This window comes from Grammomys surdaster, unplaced genomic scaffold, assembly GCF_004785775.1.
Source record: "Grammomys surdaster isolate TR1022 unplaced genomic scaffold, NIH_TR_1.0 125672, whole genome shotgun sequence".
In the NCBI taxonomy this organism is placed as follows: domain Eukaryota; kingdom Metazoa; phylum Chordata; class Mammalia; order Rodentia; family Muridae; genus Grammomys; species Grammomys surdaster.
The window spans coordinates 874,224-899,258 of NW_021620509.1; the positions used below are offsets into that span (position 1 = coordinate 874,224).

The 25,035-nt window shown below is 48.4% G+C and overlaps 1 protein-coding gene across 5 annotated transcripts in view; it reads left to right on the forward strand.

Moving 5' to 3' along the window:
* Eps15l1 (epidermal growth factor receptor pathway substrate 15 like 1) overlaps window positions 1-25,035 on the forward strand; it is an 82,657-nt gene that overhangs the window by 12,410 nt on the left and 45,212 nt on the right. For all 5 annotated transcript variants that reach the window (XM_028787794.1, XM_028787796.1, XM_028787798.1 and 2 more), the window contains exons 2-9: window positions 10,252-10,293; window positions 10,720-10,809; window positions 11,427-11,474; window positions 14,771-14,866; window positions 15,628-15,690; window positions 19,425-19,550; window positions 21,836-21,895; window positions 24,061-24,294. In XM_028787794.1, coding sequence (XP_028643627.1) covers window positions 10,252-10,293; window positions 10,720-10,809; window positions 11,427-11,474; window positions 14,771-14,866; window positions 15,628-15,690; window positions 19,425-19,550; window positions 21,836-21,895; window positions 24,061-24,294 — 759 coding nt within the window. The remainder of the gene's footprint in view (window positions 1-10,251; window positions 10,294-10,719; window positions 10,810-11,426; window positions 11,475-14,770; window positions 14,867-15,627; window positions 15,691-19,424; window positions 19,551-21,835; window positions 21,896-24,060; window positions 24,295-25,035) is intronic.

Here is a 25,035-nt window from a genome sequence, read left to right on the forward strand (position 1 = left end):
ATAGCCCAATCACAAAAGAACACACATGGTATGCACTCACTGATAAGTGGATATTAGCCCAAAAGCTGGAAATATTCAAGATACAGTTCACAGACCACATGAAGCTCATGAACAAGGAAGACCAAAGTGTGTGTGCTTTGACCCTTCTTAGAAGGAGTAACAAAATACTTATGGGAGCAAATATGGAGACAAAGTGTGGGACAGAAACTGAAGGAGGGGCCGTCTGGAGACTGCTCCACCTGGGTATCCATCCCTTGTGCAGTCACCAAAGGGAGACAATGATGTGGATGTCAGGAAGTGCATGCTGACAGGAGCTTGATATAGCTGTGTCCTTAGAGGTCTGCCAGAGCCTGACATATACAGAGGCGGATGCTCACAGCTAACCATTGAACTGATGATGATCATGGGGTTCTCAATGGAGGAGTTAGAGAAAAGACTGAAGGAGCTGAAAGGGTTTGCGGCCCCATGGAGAGAGCAACAATACCAACCAACCAGAGCTCTCAGGGTCTAAACCACCGGCCTGGGAGCACATAGGGAGGGACCCATGGCCCCAGCTGTATATGTAGGGGAGGATGGCATTGTCGGGCATAGGTGGAAGAGGAGATCCTTGGTCCTGTGAAGGCTGGATGCCCCAGTGTGGGGGAAATCATGGGTGGGGAGGTGGGAGTGGGAGGGTGGGTGGGGGCACATCCTCAAAGAAGCAGGAGGAGGGGGATGGGATAGAGGGTTTTCCTTGGTGGTGGTGGGGAAAGGGGAAAGAGGATTGCATCTGAAATTTAAATAAAATACCCAATTAAAAAAAAATTTTTTTTTAAAGTGCCTGGCCATGGCACTTTACCCAGAGGCCTGACATACTAGAAGAGGAAGGGCCGAATGACAGCATAAGGTCCCCACAAGTAGCCACACTGTGCCATCTCTGCACCAGTCTTTCCAAGCCCCTCATTCAGCCACATGCACAATCTTGGTTTTGCTTTTTTCATTGTAGAGTCAGAGTCTCACTATGTGGTCTCCTGTGTGGCCCAGGCTGACCTGGAGCCCTTCATCTCCTGTCTCAGCTTCACCTCACTGAGATGCAGGCAGGTACCACCATCCCAGCTCAAACCTACTTCTTTAATTCCAAGGTCTTTGCTTGCTTGCTTGTTTGTTTTTGAAATGGAATTGCAAGTGGCTGAGGGTGACCTCTAGCTTGCTTCGTAGCTAAGAATGACCTTGACTTTGGCTTTAGAGTTGGGACACATGAGTGTGTGCGTGTGTACACAGACACAAAAAGAAACAGTGAGATTGTTGTAGTCATGTGTACCTGAACAGTACACATGTCTCCCTCTCCCCCTCATGCTTTCCTCTCCCTCCAATCCCCAGCAATCAGCAGCTGGCTGTTGCTGTGGCCCTAACCTGATGGTCAGACAGTGAGCAGTCAACCTTTTGGGACTAGCCTCTTGTGCTCAGTCTCTGGTTGCTTTGTGTGGCCATAGGGTCTGTGTGGTGGTTTTCTAGATTATCCTGTTATCTTACTGTATTTGTCTGTTTTGTGCTTAAGTCTATGGTACATTTTCACTTTAATTTTTGTGTGTGCCTGAGTGTGTGCAAGTACATGTGTGTGCTTGCATATGTGGAGTCTGGGAGAGTAGTGTTCAATATCTCCTATTGCTCTCAACTTTGTCTTTAAATTTTTTCAATTTTGTATCATGTATGATGCTTGTCCACAAGACTGTCACGGTGTTCCTGTAGAGAGAGCTTAGAGGTTAGCTTCTACCTTGGAGGGTTCAGGGATCAGACTGAGGTGTCAAGGCTTTGTGACAGGTGCCCTCACTGGCTGAGCCTTGTCACTGGCTCAGCCTCGTCTTTTGAGAATCTCTAATTGGACCTAGGGCTCATGGATGGCTAGAGCGGCTGCCCTCTCAGCTCTGGGTCCCCACCTCTCCTTCCTAGAGTTACAGATGGATTCAACCACACCCTGCTAGGGATCGAAGTCAAGTTCCCACGCTTGCACAGCAGGCGCCTTACCACGGAGCAGCTCCTCAGTCTGGGGCTGTGCGCAGCTCCCCCTTCCCTTTCCTTCTGCCTCCCTCCCAGCTATATCTTGGCCTTCAATTATTTTCTTTTGGAGGGGGAAGTGCTGAGCCTAGGCTCCCCTAGAGCTAGTAATTCCCCTGCCTCAGCCTCCAAGGACTGGCTTGCTCTCAAACTGTGTCTAACATGCTCCATCGGTGTCTGCTGAGTAGACTGTCTGGGAGCCATGGCATGGCTTCCAGCAGGACAGATGGACATGTGTAGGCTAGTGATAGGGTGCTTTACACACCAGCTCTTCTTGTTGAAGAGTGGAGGTCCAGGACTGCTGCAGCATTGTGCGGTTTGGAGGTCTTTAGCAGCTCCATGCTCAGCAGACGCCCCAGGGGCATTTAGTTTTGGTTTCTCTGCTGACTCCTGACACCCAGAATCTTTTCACTCTTCCCCATCTGTGTCTTTACTGGAATGGGCCTTGGGTGTTTTACCTCTCATTGGACTATGCTGTGTAGGAGGACGAGTGCTCTGTAGACACCCTGAGCCCCTTGTCTCCCACTCTTCTTCTGTGAGCATTTGAATTCGGGCAGCTCGAGTTAATCTTTCACTGTAGTATCAGGTCACTTTGATTTGTCACTTGAGTGCTGTGGATGGAACCTGGTACCGTGTATGCTCAGGAAGTGTGGCTGATGGGAACCTGGGTCATGGCATACTCAGTAAGCGTTAGGGATGAACTGGCCTCGGTGTGCAGCCTAGGTTCTGTACATGTGCAGCAGGCATCCCAGCTTTTCTGTCTTCATCTATCCCCGAATTCTAAAGATTTTTCCTAAATGTTTTATATTTTTACATTTTATACTGAAGTCATGATCATTTGAGTTTTCACCTGTATCTTTTATATATGTGACCATCAGGCTGAGAGCCACTTTGTTCTGTGTTGCTCCAGCACTGTGCTGAAAACTGTCCTTCTTCCAGCTCCCCTGCCCCGCGGAGGGCCGCCCCCCCCCGCCTTCGGATGAGGCTCCTGGTTTGGCTTCTACTTCTACTTAAAAAAGAATGACACTTACTGTGTGGAGGTCAGAGAACAACTTGCAAGAGTAGGGGTCAGACTTGGGGCGAGCACCTTTAGCCATTGGCCATCTCTCCTGCTCCGCTTTTACTAGGCTTCGTTGGAACAGGGTTACTTAGAACTGTAGCTCTGTGATGGAGCCCTTGCCTAGAGCACTAACTCAAGCTTCCATCTCTAGCATTGCAAACATGGAGGTGGGTGGTCGTGTAGGGCAGTGTGGTGCTGTCTGCACATCTGCAATCCCAGTGCTTTGGAGGCTGAGGCAGGATGACTGTTACTGCTGGGAGCTGAGGCAAGCCTGAGCTGCATAGTGAGTTCAAGGACAGCCTTGGCTACATATTGGCATCCTGTCTCAAAATGCCAAAATAATAATGATAACAATGAGCAAACAGATCTTAGTGAGCATGTCTCACAGTTATGTCTAGGCTCTGTTAACGCTGCATGGTACACACTTGTCTTCTGCCTGTTATATCTCCTTGATTGACATGGCTGCAGAAAGCTTTAGTCAGACACATTAGCCTTTCTTCCTCTTCTTTCTCTTCTTCTGACTTGTTTATTTTTCTTTGTGTGTGTTCTTGCATGAGTTTGTGTGAAATGTACATAAAGGTGGTACTTTTGGAGGTCAGAGGAGGTATTGGTTGCCTAGAACTTAAATTATGGCAGCTGTGAGCCTTTTTTCAGGTCTTTGCAAGCCCAGTATGTGCTCTTAACCACTAAGCTGTCTCTCCAGCATCTTCCACCATTGATTCTTTAAAAAGGGGTGGGCGGCTGACAAGATGGCTCAGTAGGTAAAGGCACTTGCTGCCAAGCCTGACAACCCTGAGTTCAGTCTCTTGGACCCACAAGGTAGGAGACGAACCTGTCCTCTAACACACATGTACACAGTTTTTTTTTTAAAGATGTATTAATTTATATGAGTACATTGTAGCTGTTTTTCAGACACACTACTAGAAGAGGGCATCAGATCCTATTACAGATGGTTGTGAGCCACCATGTTGGTGCTGGGAATTGAACTCAGGACCTCTGGAAGAGCAATCAGTTCTCTTAACCACTGAGCTATCTCTCCAGCCCATGTACACAACAGGCTTTTTGAGACAGGGTTTCTTTGTGTAGAGAGCTCCTGGCTGTCCTAGAACTCTCTCTGTAGATGTGGCTGGCCTCAGAGATCTGACTGCCTCTGCCTTCTGAACACTGGTATTAAAGGCATGTGCCACCACTGCCCAGCTATTTTTTTTACATTTTTTAAAAATTAAGAAGCTGCTAAAGGTGCTTGCCACCAAGCTGATGATTCAAATTTGAGCCCTGGGACCTCCATGGTGAATGAGAACTGGCTCTTAAAAGGTGTCCTCTGACACCTGGAAGCACTGAGGCTTACACATGCACAGGCGTGGTTTTTAGTTCTGCCGTTCTGTATCAGTCTGAGAATGATTCCACAGTTAGCAGAAGTCTGGCTGGAGTTGAGGGAAGTGGCTTAAGCCTGCACATCTGGGACACACAGGTTAGTGTCTGCAATTGCATTGTTTCAGCTCCAGAGCAGGACCCAGAATTTGTTTGTCTGCCTCTGCCAGCTCTGTTCCATGGCTGATCTTGACTTTGTTGAGTAGACAGCAAGGCTGACACCTCATTCTGTTCTGTAATGCAGGCTACATATTGTTTTGCTTAGAACCCCAAGTGGGAGTGCTCCACAGTACAATAGTTCGTTACAGGCATGGCTCTACAGACAGGAAGTTGCACACCTGACCTTTTGGGATTGGCATGCATGAAATATACTAGGAGGCTCGCTTGGCTATGTGTGGAAGGCTCTTGGAAACAGCTGAGTTCTGTGCTTAGATTTGAGTCCTATCCAGAAGATGGTGCTGTGTGATATGAAAAGTACCCATAACCTGAAAGAGCCCCAGTAGGAAGCCCTGTTGACTGGACATTTTGCAGCCAGATGTTCTCCCAGCACAGCTGCGAGTGGGGAACGTTGTCCTCCTGACCTCGTGTGGCCTGCCCTTCTTTATGGTCTATCTTGTTCCTCATTTTTACCTTTATTTATTTATTTATTTGTTTAAGCGCTGAGAATAAAACCTAGGACCTTGTCTGTGCAAATTGATGTTCTGCTGAGCCACAGCTCGGTTTCCTTGTTATTTTTAAAATAATTTTATTAGTATGGAGGAGGTAGAGCATGTGCCACATTGTGTGTGGAGGTCAGAGTGGGCACAATATGTGTATAGCTGTCAGAGGACACAGTGTATATATGGAGCTACTCCTTTTCTTCCATCTTTATATAGGTTCTGGGGATTGAGGCTAGGTCACCAGGTGTGGTGGTATGAATGAAAATGGCCCTTGTAGACAATCTATTTGAGGGAGTGGCACTATTTGAAAGAATTGTAAGGATTAAGAGGCATGGCCTTAAACCAAAGAACATACAGGGGCTGGTCTGAGGCCCCTGGCAGATGTGTAGCAGAGGACTGCCTTGTCTGGCCTCAGTGGGAGAGGGCGTGCCTAATCCTGTACAGACTTGATTGCCTGGGGGACTGGGGAGCAGGGGGAGCTAGCTCCCTTTAGAGGTGAAGGAGAGAGGAGATGGGGTGAAGAACTCCAGGAAGCCCTGGCTGTCCTGGAACTCAACCATATAGACCAGGCTGTCCTCAGACTCACAGAGCTCACCTGCCTCTGCCTCCCTAGTGCTGGGATTAAAGGTGTGCACCACCATTTATTTATATTTGGGATATAAATAAATAATTAATTAAAAATGTAAGAAAAAAGAAGTGTGGCCTTGTTAGAGGTGTGTCACTGGGGGTGAGTTTTGAGGTTTCAAAAGTCCAAACCAAGCCCAGAGTGAGTGTGTGTTTGTGTGTGTGTGTATGTATGTCTCTCCCTCCCTCCCTCCCTCCCTCCCTCCCTCCCTCCCTCCCTCTCTGTGCCTACAGCTCAGCTGCAGCTACAGCCCCTGCTTGTGTGCTCCCATGCTCCTGCTATGATGATAATGAGACTAAGCCTCTGAAACTAAAAACCCTTTTGCTGTGGTCCTGGTGTTTTGTCACAGCAATAGAACAGTGACTAAGACATCAAACTTGCAAGATATCTTAGTCATTGGGCCATGTTGCCAGCCCATTTTTGTTGCTGCTGTTGTTGTTGTTTCAAGATAGGGTGTCTCTACATAGCCCTGGCTGTCCTGGAACTCAACCATATAGACCAGGCTGTCCTCAGACTCACAGAGCTCACCTGCCTCTGCCTCCCTAGTGCTGGGATTAAAGGTGTGCACCACCATTGCTCCCAGTTTTTAAAAGAACAAAAAACTATTTTTTGAAACAGGCCTTTATGTAGCTGAGGTTGGCCTCAGGCTTACTATCTAACCAGTGATGACCTTCACCTCTCTGTCCTCCCTACCTCTCCTGAGTGCTGGGATTATTTATGTGGTTGTAGAGATGGAGCCAGGCTTTGTGCATGCCAGGCAAGCACTCTGCCAGCTGAGCCACAGCCCTGATCCTGTTAATGTTTTTTGTGTGTTTCTGAGGCAGGGTATGGCTGTGTAGCCCAGGGTTTAAAGAGCCCACCATAGCTGCAGGTCATACTTCCATGACCAGCTTCTCTGTTCCTTTCTGCTTGTCCCCACTGCAAAGAGCTGGGATGACAGGACTGGCACTCACACCTCTGCAGGCCATGTTCTGGGTCGTGTCTGGGCTTCCCTGCAGGACTTCAGATGTGCCTTCCTCCTGTACCAAGGGCAAACAGCAGGCTGCACCTGTTTTCAAGTGGCTTTGTATGCTCAGTCTCTGGCTACTGGCTGCTTTGGTTTTATAAAGTACACTGTTATGGCGCCTCAAGAGTGCATTTTCCCTGGTCACAAGCCCATGTAACTGCCCAGCTCTGCCACACCTGGGCTGTCTCTGCAGCAAGTTAGGATAGAGTGAAGACTTCCCAGTCTGGGGCTCCTGTAAGTCCCAGCACTCACTGCCTGCATGGGGGAAGATCCATTGTCGCACCAATGTACAGGAGGTAGCATATTGTCTGCCCTGTAGTGTTTACCCTATAGGATGACTGAATGAGGAGCTCAAGGCCAGGCATGGTGGGATACGTAACTCCTAGTAATCTCAGCCTTAGGGAGCAGAGGCAGAGGTTGCTGAGAGTTTTGAGATCAGCCCAAGCTAAGTTTCGAGTGCTAGATTGGCTAGGGATACATACCAAGATGGCCTTGTCTGAAAACACAGTCTTCAGATAAAAATGCTGGATGTGAAACACTGAGTGAGCAGTGAGGAAGGAGCATGGCCTCTTACAGGAGGATGAGATGCTCTCCAGTACTCCAGGGTGCCCGAGACTGCCCTGTCCAGATCCTCCTTTCCTGAGGAGAGCGTTGGGATAACAGGCATGTGCTACTGTGTTTCACTGTGATCTATTTATTAGGAGAATGGATTATATATACTTTTGTCATTTATCGTCTTTTGTGTCTTTTTACCCCTGCTACCTGTTGAGGGCTCTAGAGCTCCTAAAATCCCCCAGTGAGTGGCTGGGGCATAGCTCAGGTAAAGCTGGCTTAGCATGTGTGAGGCCCTAGGATCAATCCTGAGTACTATAAAGCACAAAATGAGCCCTCAAAGATTCAAAAATGTAAACAAAACAACAAAGCCAGTGTGCATGAGTGTGGTGTAGACAGTACAGTAGAGCTGTCAGGACAGATGGCATTGGGTATCTGTCTCCTTCCTTCCACTGTATGCTGCTCTGTCTGGCTCAAGAGCTGCCTCTTCTCTCACAGAAGGGGTGCTGGGATTATAGGTGCCCTTACACATGCTTTGGAGATCTTAACTCAGGCTCTCTTGCTTGCCTCCTGAGCATCTCCTCAGCCCCAGAGGTCCAAGATCTATCTCTATCTGAAACTCAGTTTCAGCTGTACACGTAGGAAGGAGATATGGCAGGAGTCAACTGGATGCTGAGGCTTGTGAGGAGCCTGCTCTAGGCTAGGCCCTGCCAGAGTTGGAGCTGCTGGGATGTGATCCCTAGACCATCTTCTCCACAGGGGGGTTGCCATGTTCCCATTTTCTCCAGAGCTGTGGTATTTTGAAGCTGCAGTGTGCAGAACTGCTCCATGACCTCTCCCTGCCGTCTCACCCAGCTGAAGGAAAAGTGATGGGATCTAAAGGACCTGCATGCTGTGGTTTAAGAGGAAAATGTGGTGTCTTGGCTGTGACCATCTTCATGCCCTTCAGCCTCTTGCCGTCAAAGACTTGGTCTCTGGTCCCTAGACTTGTGTGGGTAGTTTGTGTGGCAAATGTGGGCAAACGGAGGGCTCTGTCCTAGTCTGGGAGCTCACCTTGAGGACCACTGCCTGTATCATGAGCTAGCTGTGACTGCGGTTTCTGTTCATATCTATTTCACAGATTGGCCAAGTCTGTGGACTGAGGCCTGGATGTTGTCACAGTAAACACTTAGGCAGCCTGCAGCTGTGGCTTAGTGTCCCCAGGAAGCAATGGCATAAAAGGAAGTGTGATTCATGTCTGATGTTTACTCTGTTTCCTCATCTGTGTCCACAGCACTCTGCTGCCCTGCTCCTAGGCAGTCAGTCCCAGGGTTGGAACAGGCTTGAGTGGGCCCGGCTGTGGCAGCCACTCTGAATGTTGGGGCTTGTTTCTCTTTGTTGTGGATCTGGCCATTCTGCTTGGTTTGGGTTTTGTCTTTAGACAGGGACCATCAGTATCACAGGCAGGCCAGGCTAAGGAAGTGTTTGTTTTTTGTGATAGTCTCATTATGTTACCCTAGGTAGCCTGGACATCACTATGTAAACCAGCCTGGCCTCAGACTCACAGAGATCCTCCTGCCTCTGCCTCCTGAATGCTGGGACTTGAAGACATGCTCCACAGACCTTAAGGAAGCGTTGATAACCCTCAAAATGGTTCAGAAGGTCCCTCCATCTCCCCGCAGCTGTGTGGACAGCGCCCTTCCATCTCCCCACAGTGTGGACGGCACCCTTCTCCTCCATCTTCCCACAGCTGTGTGGACGGCAGCCTTCTTTAAGTTACCCTTCAGTCACCCTCTTCACGCAGCCCTGGTGTGTTTTGTGACGGGTACCCAAGGCGGGGCCATTGATCAAGAACAGAGTTTTCTCCTGTAAACTCTGGTGGTTGGGATAGCCAAGCAGGACACCCACATTTAGCCAGGCAGAGGGAGTGGGCAGGACACACCCTCCTGTGGGGAGTTACTTCCAGGGTGATAGCAGCCTGAAGCTTCAGGGTATGGAGCCCCTGGTTGAACCAGAAGGTGCCCCTTCCCCCGCTGCTCAGTTGGGTTGGTGCTCCCTGCATCTGGACTTCAGTCTTCCAAAAGCCCCAACAGAGAAAGCCCTTTCATATAGTGGCTTGGTTGTTTACTTCTTTTAGTTTTTGTTTGAGACAGGGTAGCACTAAATTCCCCCTGCTGTCCTGACTCCAGCCTCAGCCACCTCTTCCCCCAGGGCTGGAGACCCCACTACTGCTTAGTGGCTGTGAATGGTACTTCCCCACTGGGGTGGCTTCCTCCCTCAGATGACTCCTTCCTCTCTGTTGAGGTGTCCTGTTGAGGCCAGTGAGGGAGGTAATTAGTGGGACCTGTGGACTGGAGTTTGGACTGAGCCAGGCATATTCTGGCTGAATGTGGGGTGTACTTTGGCTTTCTGCACAGTGGGAGTGGGTCCTTTCAGCACAAGGCCATGTGTCCAGGAGGACCCTTGCAGCAGGCAGCTGGTAGGGGCCTAAAAACAGCCAAGTGCATGCTGGTGACCCAGGGTCACATGCTGACACTCCCCCAACACCTGGGGCTTGGAGGAGGCAAAGAAAGGGGGCCCTGCTTCTGCCACTGCCTATTGAGCCCTTTGTGCTATAGATGCGGGGTACACACATCCTTACTAGAACTGGGGCATATTTTGGGGCAAAACATTTTGTATTGTCATCTCCACTTAAGAGGCTAAGGCAAGAGACCACTTGGCCCAAAGCTGGGTGTGGCGGTTCCTGCCTGTTTATCAGCACACAAGAGCCTGAAGCCGAAGGATCACTAGGACTGTAAGGCCAACCAGGGCTATCTAGCAGTGCCTTGTCCCAACAAAAATGAAACAAAACAAGACCAGCATGGGTAGTACCTGAAGAGAAAAAGGCCAGGATGAGAGGGTGCTTCTGTGTTGGCAGGCCGCATGTTTGCTTGTGAGCACTTTATGACTCTTCTGTTTTGTTTAGATTCCCAGTGGAAATCCGTTATACGAGTCTTATTACAAGCAGGTATGTAAGTGTTATCTTCTTTTTCCTTTCTGTGTAGGGGTGTGTGTTTACCCATGCCGTGGCATGCCTGTGGAGCTCAGGGGACAACTCGTAGTGGTCAATTTTCTCCTTTAACTATGTGGGTCCCAGGGATCAAACTCAGGTTGTCAGGCTTGGTGGCAGGCACCTTTGCCAACTGACCATTTCTCCAGCCCATTATTGCCTTTATATATGTTGTGTGTGTATTCCTGTGTGCATGTATGTATTGGTGCTCGGGGCAAAACCCAGAGCCTCTTAACTTGCAGAGCAACTCAGCCACTGAGTTGCACCCAGCCACACATTATCTTTGTAGTTGAAGTTGGGCATGCATTTAAAGCAGCTTTCTGTGAGTACACATGGAGATGTTGTCTCTAAATGGATGTGTCGAGTCTTGCTGTCTCTTTGCAGGTGGACCCTGCCTACACAGGGAGAGTTGGAGCAAGTGAGGCTGCGCTGTTTCTGAAGAAATCGGGGCTCTCAGACATCATTCTGGGGAAGGTAGGGAAGATGAAGCATGGCCTCCTATATCCCTGGAATGAAAGCAGCTATGTAGATCTTCCCTGGGGCAGGGCCAGGACATGCACATCTCTCAGCTGCAACTGGTGGGTGTGAAGACAGGCCTGGATGAAGCTGTTAGGTCTGACCTTTCTTGCCTATCCTCACACTTGAGAGGTTAAAGTAGAAGGATCAGCCTGAGCTACATAGTACCTGTCTTTGCAAAGATTAAACCAAAGCCAACAGTGCCAGGTATGGGGCACACTCCTTTAATCCCAGGACTCCGGAGGCAGAGGGTGATAGATTCCTTGAGTTTGAGGCTGGCCTGGTCAATCTCAGGTAGTAGTCACCTTCGAGGCATAGGCAGCAGACCAGAGCAGAGTGCTTTTGGTGTCTTGTTAGCTATAGTTTCATGTTGCCATGTTCATGGCTCCTTCACTCTGGGGAGCTAAGTGGGCACAGGGCATTCTTTGGGCCCTGCCACCAAATAACCCTGGCCTGGCAGGGCTGTTGGCTATTGGTCTCAGTGCCCATGACAGAGAAGTGGTTGATGTGACTCCTGTTCTGTGTATTGTTGGTGAGCAATACTCACACTCACAGACACTTTTGTGTCTCCACAGATATGGGACTTGGCAGACCCCGAAGGTAAAGGGTTCTTGGACAAACAGGTATATATGCACACATGGAGTGGGGAGGGGCTAGGAACCCCTGAGGCTGGATTACTTGTATGTTTCTTCCACTATCTGCTATCATCCACACATAGCTGCCAGGCTCAAGTGAGGAGTTCTCACTGTGGAATGTAGGTTTTTAAGTACGTCTAGGCCCCTGACTCAGTGACATGCCTTTGACTGTCTTGTGCCTGTCTCAGTTTCTTTACCTGTTGCTGTGCTAAATTGCCTAGACGGAAGCAACTTGGGGGAAAAGTGCCTGTAGCTCACAGTTCCAGGTACAACCTACTGCGAGTGTGCGCGAGTGCGTGTGCGCGAGAGTGTGTGTGTGTGTGTGTGTGTGTGTGTTTTGGGTTGGGGGTAGTCAAGGCAGTTGGAACCTGAAACAGCTGGTCCCATCCAGTCAGGAGCAGATAATAAATGCAACAAACCAGTGCTCAGCTGGTTTTCCCTGTTCCCTCAGTCCTGGTCTAGCCCAGGGGTGGTGTGGATGTGTGCAGGTAGGCCTCCCCATCTCAGGTCACCCAGGAAAACTCCTCCTAAGCCAACCTGTTTGGAGCAGCCCTCATTGAGACTTCCTTCCTAGGTAGGTAGACTGTTGTGCCAGGTAGACTGAACTAAACACAGAGGGCTAAAGAGTAGGTTTAGCTGTTACAGAGTTTAGGTCCCAGCACCCATGTTTGGCAGCTTAACTATCTGCAATTCCAATTTCAAGGGATTGATGCCCTCTTCTGACCATTCAGAACATGTGCGCACATGCGCGCACACACACACACACACACACACACGGACACACACACACACGGACACACACATGGTCACACACAAAACACGGGATGACGACACAACAACACAGAAATGTGTATGTGTGCATGCATGTGGCCCATGGAGGTCAGAAGAGGATGTCAGATTCCCCTGGAGGTAAGGTGACAGCAGCTGGAAGCTGTCTGATGGGGGGCTGGGAAATGAGCTCTGGTTCTCTTCATGAGCCACACATGGAACTATGTCTTCAGCCTAAAGACTGTTCTATGGCAAAGTAGTTTTATACTTATGTAAAGATGCCAAAAATAGTTTGGTGGGTTCCTATGCACCCCTTCTAGGACCATGTCTGTGACCAGCTCTCCCAAGGGATGCTTATTTACACAATTCTAACACAGCGTCAGACTGCTTTTGTCACAGCACTAAACCAGGGCCTGTAGCCAAGGTAGCCATGTTCCAGTGCAGTCTACCATGGAGGTGTATGCAGGATGCTCTGACTCTCAGGCTCCCCTGGAGCCCCAGTCTCTGCTCTTGAGGTACATTCTGAGGAACACCAGAAGCTTTGCAATAGGCTTTGTGGTGCTGTGCTGACAAAGTCGTGAAAGTGGCCCTGGCCCTGGATGCTAGTAGGTTCCCCAGCTCCTCTCCCAGCTGCTGTCTAAGGCTGTTCTTGTGTCCCAAGTCCTCGAGCCTGGCCATCTGCTAGCCACCAGCACCTCCCTTCCTTGAGATTGGGGTGTGCAGCTGCTTAGTGAAGGTCCTGAGACCCTGTTGACAGCTGCTTGGACCATCATACTGCCGCTCTCAGCTTTTCTCTGACACCATGTGTTCCTCCACCGCTCCTGTGGGCATGGATCAGCCCATGGAAGGGATAGCTCTGACACTATCCACAAAGTAGTCATGGGGTTTATATTTTTCAGGCCAGGAGAGAAGCTGCCACTATAGGGTCTCAGCCTGTCTCAGCCTCTGTCACTAATAAAGATGACCAAAAGAGAGGAGGGGTTTATTTGATTTACAGGTTATAGTTCATTATTGATGAAAACTCGGGGCAGATTAGAGGCAGGAACCTAGAGGTAAGAGCTGAAGCAGAGGCCGTGCAGAACCACTGCTCACTGGCTTGCTCCCCACGGCTCGCTCAGCCTGCTTTCTTACAGAACTCAGGACCACCAGCCCAGGGGTGGTGCCATGAATCATTAATTAGGTAAATGTTCCACAGATATGTCCACAGGCCACTTGAATGTAGGCATTTCCTTGATCAAGGGTCTTTCTTAGCTCACTCTAGTTTGTGTCAAAGTTGACAGCTCACCACAGAACATAGATCCTGCAGGCACTCAGGAGGCTGAGACAGGAGGGTTGAGAGTTCCCCTTCAGACGTAGCTGCATAGTAAGAGCCTGTTTCCAAGAAGGAAGCTTGAGAGATGGTGCAGTGGTTAAGAGTGCTTGCTGCTCTGGGAGAGAACTGAATTCAGCTCCCAGCACCCACACCGGGTGCTCACAGTTGCCTGTAACTCCGGCTCCAGGAAATCTGACACTTGTGCACCCAAGGGTACTTACACTGATGCACACACACTCGTTATTAAAAGTAGCAAAACTTGTTAGATGGTAGTGGCGCACGCCTTTAGTCCCAGCACTTGGGAGGCATAAGCAGGCAGATTTCTGAGTTGGAGGCCAGTCTGGTCTATAGAACAAGTTCCAGGATAGCCAGGGCTACACAGAGAAACCCTGTCTCAAAAAAACCAACCAACCAACCAACCAACCAACCAAACAAACAAACAAACAAATAAGCAAAAAACCCCAACAAGGGGCTGGAGAGATGACTCAGTGTTAAGAGCACTGGCTGATCTTCAAGAGTTCCTGAGTTAAATTCCTAGCAACTAAATGGTGGCTCACAACCATCTGTGATGGAATCTGATGCCTTCTTCTGATGTGCAGGTATGCGGTGTACGTGCAAACAGACACTCATACATTAAAAAAATAGATTAAAAACACAGCAAAACTAACTAATAAAATAGAAAAAGTAGGTCAGCAAGACCTCTGATGAAAGTGTTTGCTGCCATGCCCAGCTACCTAAATTCAATCCAAAGATCCGCATGATGGAAGGAGAAAGCTGAATTCCCCAAGGTCTCCGATTTTTACACATACACTGGATGCCCATGACCCCTCCTCCCTAATAAATACATGCAGTTTCTTTTTAAAACAATTTGTTTTAAAATCCAATATCTGGGCTGCGGTTCAGCTTTGGAGGAAAGCCCTTGCCTGGTATTCCTAAAGTTTTACATCCTACTCTCGGCCCCACAAAAACAGAAAACAAAGTAGGATAGGTGTGTTTGACCCATCAGTCATGAGTGTATGACTGCTCCAGCATCTGATCTAGAAGCTGGCTTGCTCCGTGATCTCTGGGAAATACCTTTGCTCGGAACTGTTCAGTGCTCAGAGCTTACTACTGGCCGCTGGCTGTGGTGCTGCAGGCAGCACAGTGGGACTGAGGACCTTATGGCCTACCTTATGGGGTTGAAGCCTCTTTTTTGGGTTTTCAGGGTTTCTATGTTGCACTGAGACTGGTGGCCTGTGCACAGAGTGGCCATGAAGTCACCTTGACCAATCTGAGCCTCACCATGCCACCACCAAAATTTGTGAGTATTCACACCCTCCTAGTACTGTGTGTGTGCATACATGTGAGTGACAGCTCCATGTTTTCTCTTGTCTTTCCTGTGTTTGAGTCAAGTGAAATGCACATAAAAAATAAGTCTCCGTTTTTAAATGTAAAGTTCAAGTAGGCATGGCAACTCACACCCTCAATACCAGCACTTGGGAGACAGACAAATCTTTTTGATTTGGAGGCCAGCCTGGTCCACAGAGTGAGTTCCAGAACAACCAGAGATACTCAGTGAGATCCTATCTCAAGAACAAAACTAAATAAAATAAATAAATAAAATAGAGTACACAGTTGGGTGGCACTTAAGCACGTGAAAGTGCTGTGTAGCCATCAGCCCGAGTCCCAGTTCTCACCTCCCAGAAGGAAGGCCCTGGGCCACGCCTTAATCTTTGTTTCTCCATCACCCAGTCTTTGGCAGCCACCCATTATGTTTTTGGGCTGTTTCTCTTAATGGAGTCTCACAGGATGTGGCCTTGCATGTGACATTCTCCCTCAGCTTGCCCACATCGTAGCCTGGATCAGGATCTGGTTACTGTCATGACCCGAGGCTGGGTATGGCTCATTTGCCCATCTTTGGCTGTTCAGAGCATCGCATAGCTATAAATGGTCATGGACCCTGTGTGCATACTTGTGGCTCACACCTGGGAGGAGAGCTGTGGGGTCATAGGTTATCCCCATTTGGTGGCCTTCCCATTTTGGAATAAGATCCTTTTGGTCACATGTGCCTTTCTTCCTCAGCATGATACCAGCAGCCCACTGATGGCCACACAGTCATCTGCAGAGACCCACTGGGCCGTGCGGGTAAGTGAACAGGGACAAGCCGTTCAAACTATTCAGAACATTCTGGAATACATTTGCCTTTTTATGTCTCCATAGTATTGCAGGATCATATCTGTGTTTTGATTTTATTAGGTTTTTTTTAAAGAATTTATTTTATTTTTAATTATTTGTATATCTGTGGTGGGTCTTTGTGCCCTTGGAAACCAAAAGTGGGCGTGGGATTCCCTGTAGTAGAGTTACCAGCTATTGTGAGCCACCCAACTTGGGTGTTGGGAACTGCACTTGGGTGCTCTTAACCTCTGAGCCATCTCTCTATCTCTTTAGGTTTTTGTTTTTTGCTTATTGAAAAAGGATCTCATGTCACCCAGGCTGATGTCAGACTCAGACTGTAGCTGAAGCTGCTCTTGACTCCTGACTCCCTGCTTCTACCTCTCCAGTACAGAGAAAATAGCGATGCCTGAGCTCGGCTTGGAAAATCACTTCTCAGATCTCTTTACTATAGCTGGCAGCTGAGTCTTGGAGCAAGGAGCTAAAGGTTTGAGGTTGCAGTTAAATTCCTGAGCTCTCAGCACGCTTTTGAGGCTGTGTAGCTTGTATTGGTTTTTCAGAATAGACAGGAAACACCCTTCTCAGGCGGTCTTCCAGCCACTCTTCCCTCTCTAGGCGCCCACTGATCTGCAAAACGCTTGCTCAGCACCTAAGCTCTTCCTTTTCCATGCATAAGGTGATGTGGTCTTGCCACTAGGAAAGAAAAATTAGCAAACAAGGATGGTGGCTGTCTTAGTCACTGTCCTATTGCTTTGAGGAGACATGGTGACCTCCGCAATTCTTATAAATGAAAGCATTTAATTGGGGCTGGCTTAAGTTTCAAAGATTTAGCCCATTATCATGGTGGGAAGTGTGGTGGTGTACAAGCAGACACGGTGCTGGAGAGGTAAAGAGGAAGACACTGGACCTGGCCTGGGCTTTGGAAACTTCATGGCCCATCCACAGTGACACTTCCTCCAACAAGGCCACACCTACCTCAACAAGGCCTTATCTCCTAGCAGTCACTTTCTATGAACCCTTGGGGCCATTTTCAATCAAACCGCCACATTCCATTCTCTGGTCCCCATAGACACGTAGCTGTATCATGATGCAAAATGCACACAGTCCAACTTCTAAAGTCTTCATAGTCTATCACATAGTCTGCCAACTTCAAAAGCCCAAAGTCTCTTCTGAGATTCATACAATCTCTTTAACTGTAATCTCCTATAAAACCAAAATGAAAAAGTAGATCTCATTTTACCAGCATACAATGGCACAAGGATGTACATTACCGTTCCAAAAGGAAAGGGAAGGAGCATAGTGAGGAAGTACTGGACAAAAGCAAGACTGAAAACCAGCAGGGCAAACTCCAGACTCTGTATCCATGTATGATATCAATGCACTTTCAGTGCTGTAATCCATCCTGCTTTGCTGACTACAACAGGCTTCTTTCTCATTGGCTGGTTCCACTCTCTGTTGAAGCTGTATCCCATGGCTCTGGCATCTGCAACATTTTGAGGTCTCTAAGGCAATCCAAGCTTTTTACCTTCACAGCTTCACACAGTGGCCTCTGTAGGCGTCATGCAGGGGCACCCCCTACTACCCGCTGGGCTTTCTTTAGTCATGAGGGAGATTCTATAACCCCTTTCTTGTATCTTTTCCTCCAAAACCAGAGCCATATAGCCAAGTTCTGCTTCTTAACCTGGGCTGGAACATTCGGTTACATCTTCAACCAGCTTTCTGTTTTTGATGGTTTCCCTCACTACCTAAGCTTTAATCTTGGTTGTCCTGGAATTTGCTGTGTACTCTGGGATGGCCTTTAACTCAGAGATCTGCCTTCCCCTGCCTCTGAGTGCTGAGATTATAGGCAACACTACCATGCCTGGCCCTAAACTCTTTTAAAATTCAGAAGTTAGAAGCTTAACTGGGTTGGGTCTTGCCCTTGTCTCTTGGTAAGCACTAGACTCAGCTCCATCACAGCTCCTGGAACGCTTCTCCTCAGGCTCTACCGTTTGTATTTTTCCTTTCAGCTTACTCCTTTTTACTATAGATGATCTCTCTGGGAGGCCTGCCCTTTCTGAAGGGCAAAGGAGGAGGAGTGGATGGGGCGTGGGGAAGGATCAGGATGAGAAGGGGAGGGGAAACTGCATGGATGCAATACATGCAATACATAAGAGTTAAAAAAGAGAGAAAAAGAAGCACCAGCGCCGACCACAGGACAGAGTCAGTCCTAGACTGCTGCCCTGATAGCTCCTCTGCCAGCCAGGACCATGTTCATCCCAAACTCTTTAATTTAGCTCCAGGTGGATTTTTCAGAGAAGGACCACTTTTTTTTTTTTTTTTTTTTTGGTCACATCTTACAGAATGATCTCTAGGCCACATACTAATATTCTTTTTCCACAGTTCACATCACCCTCAGCACCGTCTGCTATGCTCCTACTGGGATGGTCCATTAAACCCCCACTTAAATCATTCTACTTTCCTAAAGTCCCAAAGTTCACATTGCAGCAACAAGCAGCATGGTAAGGACTTCATAGCAGTACCCCAGTTCCTGGTACCAGCTTCTGTCTCAGTCACTGTTTTATCACAGTGGCACAGGCTTGTCATCCCCAATACTTGGGAACTTGAGGCTGGAGGACAGATCACATGTTTAAGGCCAGCATGGGTCATGTAGGGAAGAACCTGTCACAAAAGCAAAAAAGATGGGCTGGCGAGATGGCTCAGTGAATAGAAGTGTTGGCTGCCAAGTGTAGTGATCCTGGAATCCATGTGACAGGAGGAAAGAACTGTCTTCTGACTTCCATACAAGTACCATGGTGTGTGTGTTCCCACTCAAATGTTTGTACACAAAATAAGTAAGTTAGAACTCGAGATACATGTTCATAAAACCTATGACTTCTGAGCCAGAGTTGGACCTACAAGTGTGGGCTGTGGATGCTCTCAGAATGGTGACAGCCCTGCCCCCATGATTCATGTTCTTCTCCCTTCTTCCTTGATCCTGTTAGCCATCTCTTGGACAGCTTTGAGCTTCTCGGGCAAGGGCTTCACCACCAAGCTACATCCTTAGCCCTGTTAGTTTGTTTCTCTGAGACAGGATCTCATGTATTCAAACTTGCTGTGCAGCCAAGAGTGATCTTGAACTCCTGATCCTCCTGCCTCCACCTTGAACTGAGTGCTGGAATTGCAGGTGGATTATACATGTGGGGATGGAGTCCAGGGCTTTGTGTGCATGCTTCATGGGTACTCTGTGCACCTAAGCCACTGCACTAGCACTCTTTTCCAAACCCATTTTCTGGATGATGAGATTGGCACTCAAGCCTTTACTGCATTGAGCCCCATCTCGTCTTGTGTTTGCAATATGAGAAGCAAAACGTTGGCACTTAGGTTGACATTTGAGACAGTTTGTCCCCATATAGCACAGGCTGGCTTCAAGCCCTCCATCTTCCTAGCTCTGTCTTGAATGCTGGAATGAGAAGCTGTGCCATTGGTTCCACTAGAGGTTGACTTTGGTCATGTTCACTCCAGAGGGAAACATCACCCTACTGGCCTCTGCTCCCCATGACCCCTAGGCCCATGGTGCCAGGGAGCGGTTCCTCCCAGGCCATAAATTCTCCCTGGAAACCCAGACATCTTGCTCTCACTGGTACAGCTGAGTTCTGGGTAGGCAGATCTGGGTATGGATCTGAGCTGCTTGCTCTTACTGGGTTTGGCTTCTTCTTTCCTGGTAGGTGGAGGAGAAGGCAAAGTTTGATGGCATCTTTGAAAGCCTTCTACCAGTCAATGGACTACTTTCTGGAGACAAGGTCAAGCCGGTCCTCATGAACTCAAAACTACCTCTGGATGTGCTGGGCAGGGTAAGGGGCTGGGCTGGGTGCTTTCCCATCCTGCACTGCAGTATGCTTGGCTGTTAACAGTCACCTTTCTCCCACCATCACACACTGTACCAGCAGGTGCTCCCTGCGTGTCGGGATTGCTCTTCTGCCCCGGGAAGGCGCCTGCGCTGAGCCCGCGCTGAGCCCGCCATGAGTCCTTTTCTCCTGTGTGTTTGCTTCTTTCCACTTGTTTAAGAACAGAAGTGTCTTCACAGGAGCGCGTATATACGTAAGGCTCAGAGGACAGCCTCGGAAGCATTCCTAAACTGCTACCTACTTTTTCTTAGATTGGGTCTTTCAGTGGGCCTAGAATTTACAAAGTTGCTGAGCTGAGTTGACGAGTCAGAGAGTCCAGGCATCATCCTGTCTCTGCCTTCCCAGTACTGGGTTTACAAGTGCATGCCACCACACCCAGCTTTAAAAAACAATTACATCAAAATTTCTTTTTTTCTTTCTTGGGTTTCACAGTGGAGTCCTGGTTGGCTTGGAACTCTGTGTAGACAGTACTGGTCTTAAATTCAGAAAAATCTGCTCAACTATACTTTCCCAGTGCTGGGATTAAAGGCATGTGCCACCATGCTGCCTACATTTAAAACCGTTGTGTGTATATGTGCATAGTATGTGTATACACCACTGTGTATCTGTGAAGGTCAGAGGAAAGCTTGCAGGATCTGGTTCACTCCTACATGAGGATCAGAGTCACCTTTTCAGACTTTCCAGCAGGCACCGTTACCTGCTGAGCTGTTTCATTGGCCTTGCTTTCTGTTTTTAAGGAAATGCCTTTTCCTGCTGTCAGTCTGGAGGTGAAGGCACTTTCATCTCACAGATTTAGAAAGAGTATTAGATCTTTCATTTTTGGTTTTATTATCTTAAGATGGGGTCTCCTGTCTCCCATATTGGCTGGGTGTAACCTTAATAAACTCCTGATCCATCTTCATGGTACATTCCTTTGATTTATTTATGTTAAAGCCTCAGTTTTAGTGGATGTGGCAAGGCACACCTATAATTCCAAAAGGCTGAGGCAGGAGGAGCATGAGTTTGAGGCCAGCCCGGTTTGTGTAGCAGAATCCTGCATCAGGAGCCCCTCTTCAAAAATGAACTTCAAATTTGTTCATATGAATGTAAAATGTTTGGCTTCAGGCCCCCTACTTTGGGCTCTATTCCTCTAGAGGGGCATGGCTGCACCTAAGGCATCATCCTGGCAACTTGCTTCGTGGTATATATGGGTCAGGCAAGCTTGTTATCTGTGGGGCATTGCTACAGAGGGACTGAGGTCTTTCAGAGGCCCTAGCCTCTAGTAAGAGCCGAAAGCAGCAAACACTGCAGTCCTCGGTGGCTCTGAGACTATCTCCTAATGCCCATTACATGTGCCTCTATCTCCCAAGTTCTAGAACTATGGGCAGCACCTGTCCGGTTACATTTCAAAATAGATTTTAAAGTCTATGATATTGGGGGTGGGTCTTAGGGCTTAAGAGTACTGCAGAGGACCCGGGTCAGATTCAGATGTCAGTTGAAAGGGTTGCCTGGGAAAGAGAAGATGCTGCAGGAAGGGTCCTCAGCGCTCCATCAGAGAATGGTTTTCAGAGAGTGTAGGGTGTCTGCACTGTTGTTTTGGTTTCTTGAGTTGATCGTTTTAGGTCAGGTCTTAGTTACTGTTCTGTTGCTGTGAAGAGACTCTGTGAACAAAGCAGTTCTTATAAAGCATTTAATTGGGGACTTGTGTAGAGTTTCAGAGGTTTAGTCCACTGTCATCGTAGTGGCCAGCATGGCGGCGGGCAGGCAGATGTGGTGGTGAAGCAGTAGCTGACAGACTCCTCCTGATCCAAAGGCGGAGAGGCGGGGAGAGAGAGGCCTGGCATGAGCTTCTGAAACCTCAGAGCCTACCCACAGTGACACGCCTCTTCCAACAAGCTCACACCTCCTCATCCTTCCTTAGCAGTTCACCCCCTGAGGACTCCCACTCACCCATCACAGATAGGATCTTACTATATAGCCAAGACAGGCCTGGAACTCTCTGTGTAGCCCAGGCTGGCCTCGAACTCAGAAATCTGCCTGCCTCTCACAGACTAGTTCTTAAATGCTTTTTCTTTTTTTCCCCTCTTCTCTTTCGTGTGTGTGTGTGTGTGTGTGTGTGTGTGTGTATGTTAAAAGACAGGTATACAGCTCCCTAAGGGCCAGTGATTACCTTGATCTCATGGTTGTGCTGGGTGAGCCTTACAGGCCCTTCCTTCTCACATCACCCTCCTGGATCTGTCTGTTCCCTTTAGGTCTGGGACCTCAGTGACATTGACAAGGACGGACATTTGGACCGTGATGAGTTTGCTGTGGTAAGTTCTCTGTGTCCTTTTCCTACCTTGCTGAGACCTAAGGAAGTGTTCACCTTGGTGGGTGCTGTGGTCTTTTGTTTTAACATCATCCCAGTACTTAGAAAAGGTTCAGGAATACTGGAGAGTCCAGAGTCTCTTATCCAGTGTGATTACCTTACAACGCCTGCCTCACCCTCCTTCCTCTCTGTCTTTGTGGGCTGGCCTGGAACTCACCTGGAGAGTAGGCTGGCCTGGAATTCAGAGATCCACCTGCCTCTGTCTCCCAAGTGCTCAGGTAATTGAAGCTGATCTTTTTGTTTGTTTGTTCTGTTCTGTTTTTTGTTTTTTGAGACAGGATTTCTCTGTGTAGACCAGGCTGGCCTCGAACTCAGAGTTCAGCCTGCCTCTGTCTCTCCAGTTCTGGAATTAAATGATTAAAGGCTTTAACCACCACCACTTCCTTGAAGCTGGTTTTGAACTCTTGATTCTCCTGTCTCTCTCTCCCAAGTGCTAGAATTATAGATGTGTATAGCACCTGGCTTTCCAGTTACATTTTACAATAGACTAAAATCTGTGAGATTGGGGCTGGAGAGATGTCTTTGGGCTTAAGAGTACTGCAGAGGACCTGTATTTCAGGGCTCTTGGGAACCCACCTGAGGTATAAATGAGACATGGAGATGTCTATGTAGTTGAAAGCTTTACGCCTTTGCTGGGGTAGTCTCCAGATACTTAATCTGACCATTGTAGCACTGAGACCTGCCATGTGGCTAGCTCTTTACCTCCCTGCTCTGCTCCAGTCCACGTCTGTTTCCTTCCTTGTCCTCTTCGATTTTCCCTGCTCCTGCCTGTGTCTGTCTGGCAGCTCCCTCTTCAGCTCGTACTTCCTGCCCTCGCTAGTGTCGCTAGTTCATTATTGCAACCAGTAAGCAGTGAGACAACATTCCCTACATTTCTTAGATTGCATTTAGGCAGTGAGGAGTTTACCTGATCTTCATGTTTTGGGTAGATGGGAAGGGACAAACATACAAATCAGAAGCCGGTGATGGGCCAAATTTCTATGGTAATACCAAAATCCTGCCAGCATTTAGCTCTCTGCTGGTACAATAATCTACAATTGAAAATACAGAAACACATCTTACTACAGTGTGAGGAAGGTCACCCCAACAACCCAGGTTGCTTCCCAGCTTCCATAAGGGACTTGATGGCCTTCATGGGCACTGCACACATGAAGTGTACAGACACAGATAGGCAAAACACTCATAGATAGGAAAATAAACCTTAAAAATCTGTGATTTTGCCAGTGTGCCAATCATGTCAGGACTCAGAAGGCTGAGGCTGGAGGATTGGGATTCAGGTCCACCCTCGACTTCATACCATGACTTTGCCTCAAAATAAATGAATAGGTAGGCATGACTTAGAGCACCTCTCTCCTTTGCCTGCAGTGCAGCAGTCCCTGCTGTCTCACACTGTCCTCTCTAGGGTCAGACTCTGTGTCTCCTCTAGGTGTCTATACACCTCCAGACTTCAGAACTTTGGGAATCATAAGCCCTGGGGCTGGTGGTCCATCTGCCTGCTGAAGGAAGGTGTAAGTGTCTAGAGACTCAGGCAAATCTATTACATACGTGTGCTTCACTGTTCACTGTGTGTCCTTGGCTGTTGCGGATTTGACTGGTAATAGAATAGTAATGATTGTAGTGAGGTAATTAAAACAAAGGCTGGACTGTTGGACGGAGCAGAGCGCTTGCCAGACATACCAAAATCCTGTGGACACAGCAGGAAGGCCAGGGGTCCAAGGGTGTCCTCAGCTGCTTGGTGAGCATGAGGTCGTCCTGGGAAACCCGAGACACTTGTCTCACACCAATCATGACAGTGTGCTCTAGTAGAAGTGCTAGGGATGTGGTTTTTTTGTTTCTTGAATTTTCTACATAACATTTGCGGACCACAGGTAACTCAAATCTTGGGAAGGAACAGACAGTGTGCTGTCTGGATGGCAGTTTTCCATGCTCACTTCCGCTGCCCAAATTGAACATGTCTGGAAGATGCAGAGGAGACTGATGCCTGGAGAAAAGATTAGCAGCTTCCTTAGAGCCTCTAGGCATCCCGAGGCTCCCAGGCTGCACGAGGGTCTGTCGGTGTCTGGCCCCTTCCCCTTCCCCACAGCCTCTTTCTTCTCGTTGGCACCACAGGCCATGCACTTGGTGTACCGTGCCCTTGAGAAGGAGCCAGTGCCCTCCGTCCTGCCCCCACCCCTCATCCCACCCTCCAAGAGGAAGAAGACGGTATTTGCAGGTGCTGTGCCTGTCCTGCCTGCCAGCCCCCCACCCAAAGACAGCCTCCGCTCCACACCATCCCACGGCAGCGTAAGCAGCCTCAACAGCACAGGCAGCCTGTCCCCAAAGCACAGCGTCAAGCAGACTCAGGTCAGTGCCCAAGGCCTCTTCTGTAGCATTTCTCATCAGCAATAAAAAGATTGATCAAATTCTTTTAAAACTAGTGCTATGGGGCTGGGGAGATGGCTTAGTGATTAAAGGGTACTGAATGCTCTTCCAGAGGACAATTCCCAGCACTCCCATGGTTCACAGTAGTTTGTACTTGTGCATGTGGTGCATAGACGTATCTAGGCAAAACACCAATACACATTAAATAAATAATAAATAAATAAGTAAATAAATAAATAAAGAACCTTAAAAAGTAAAATGATTCAGAATGAGCTTTCTTTCAGGTAAGTGGAGTTGTTCCCTAGTGTATGTGGGGCCTGGACAGTGCCCTCCATTGCTCAAGTCCCCGTTGAAGTGACCCAGTGTCTTCACAGAACCTGTGCATGCCCGTAGACTCACCTCACTGAGAACAGACTCATTTGTTTATCTGTCTATATGCATGCATTTGTGTAAGTATGTGCACACATCTTTGTTTAGAGGCAACATAGGATATCAGATGTCCTCCTCCATTGCTGTCTCCCCATTCCTTTGAGGCAAGGTCTCTTCTTGATCCCTGGGGCTCTTTCTTTCCTGGCTGGGCTGGTAGTCAGCACACCTGAGTGGTCTCCCTGACTCTGCATCTCTTGGCACAGTAGTGTAGGCACTTGCAGGATGCCCTGCTTGTTGTTTGTTACGTGGTTCTAGAGTCAGTACTCCTGTCCTCATGTTTATGCACCAAGCAGT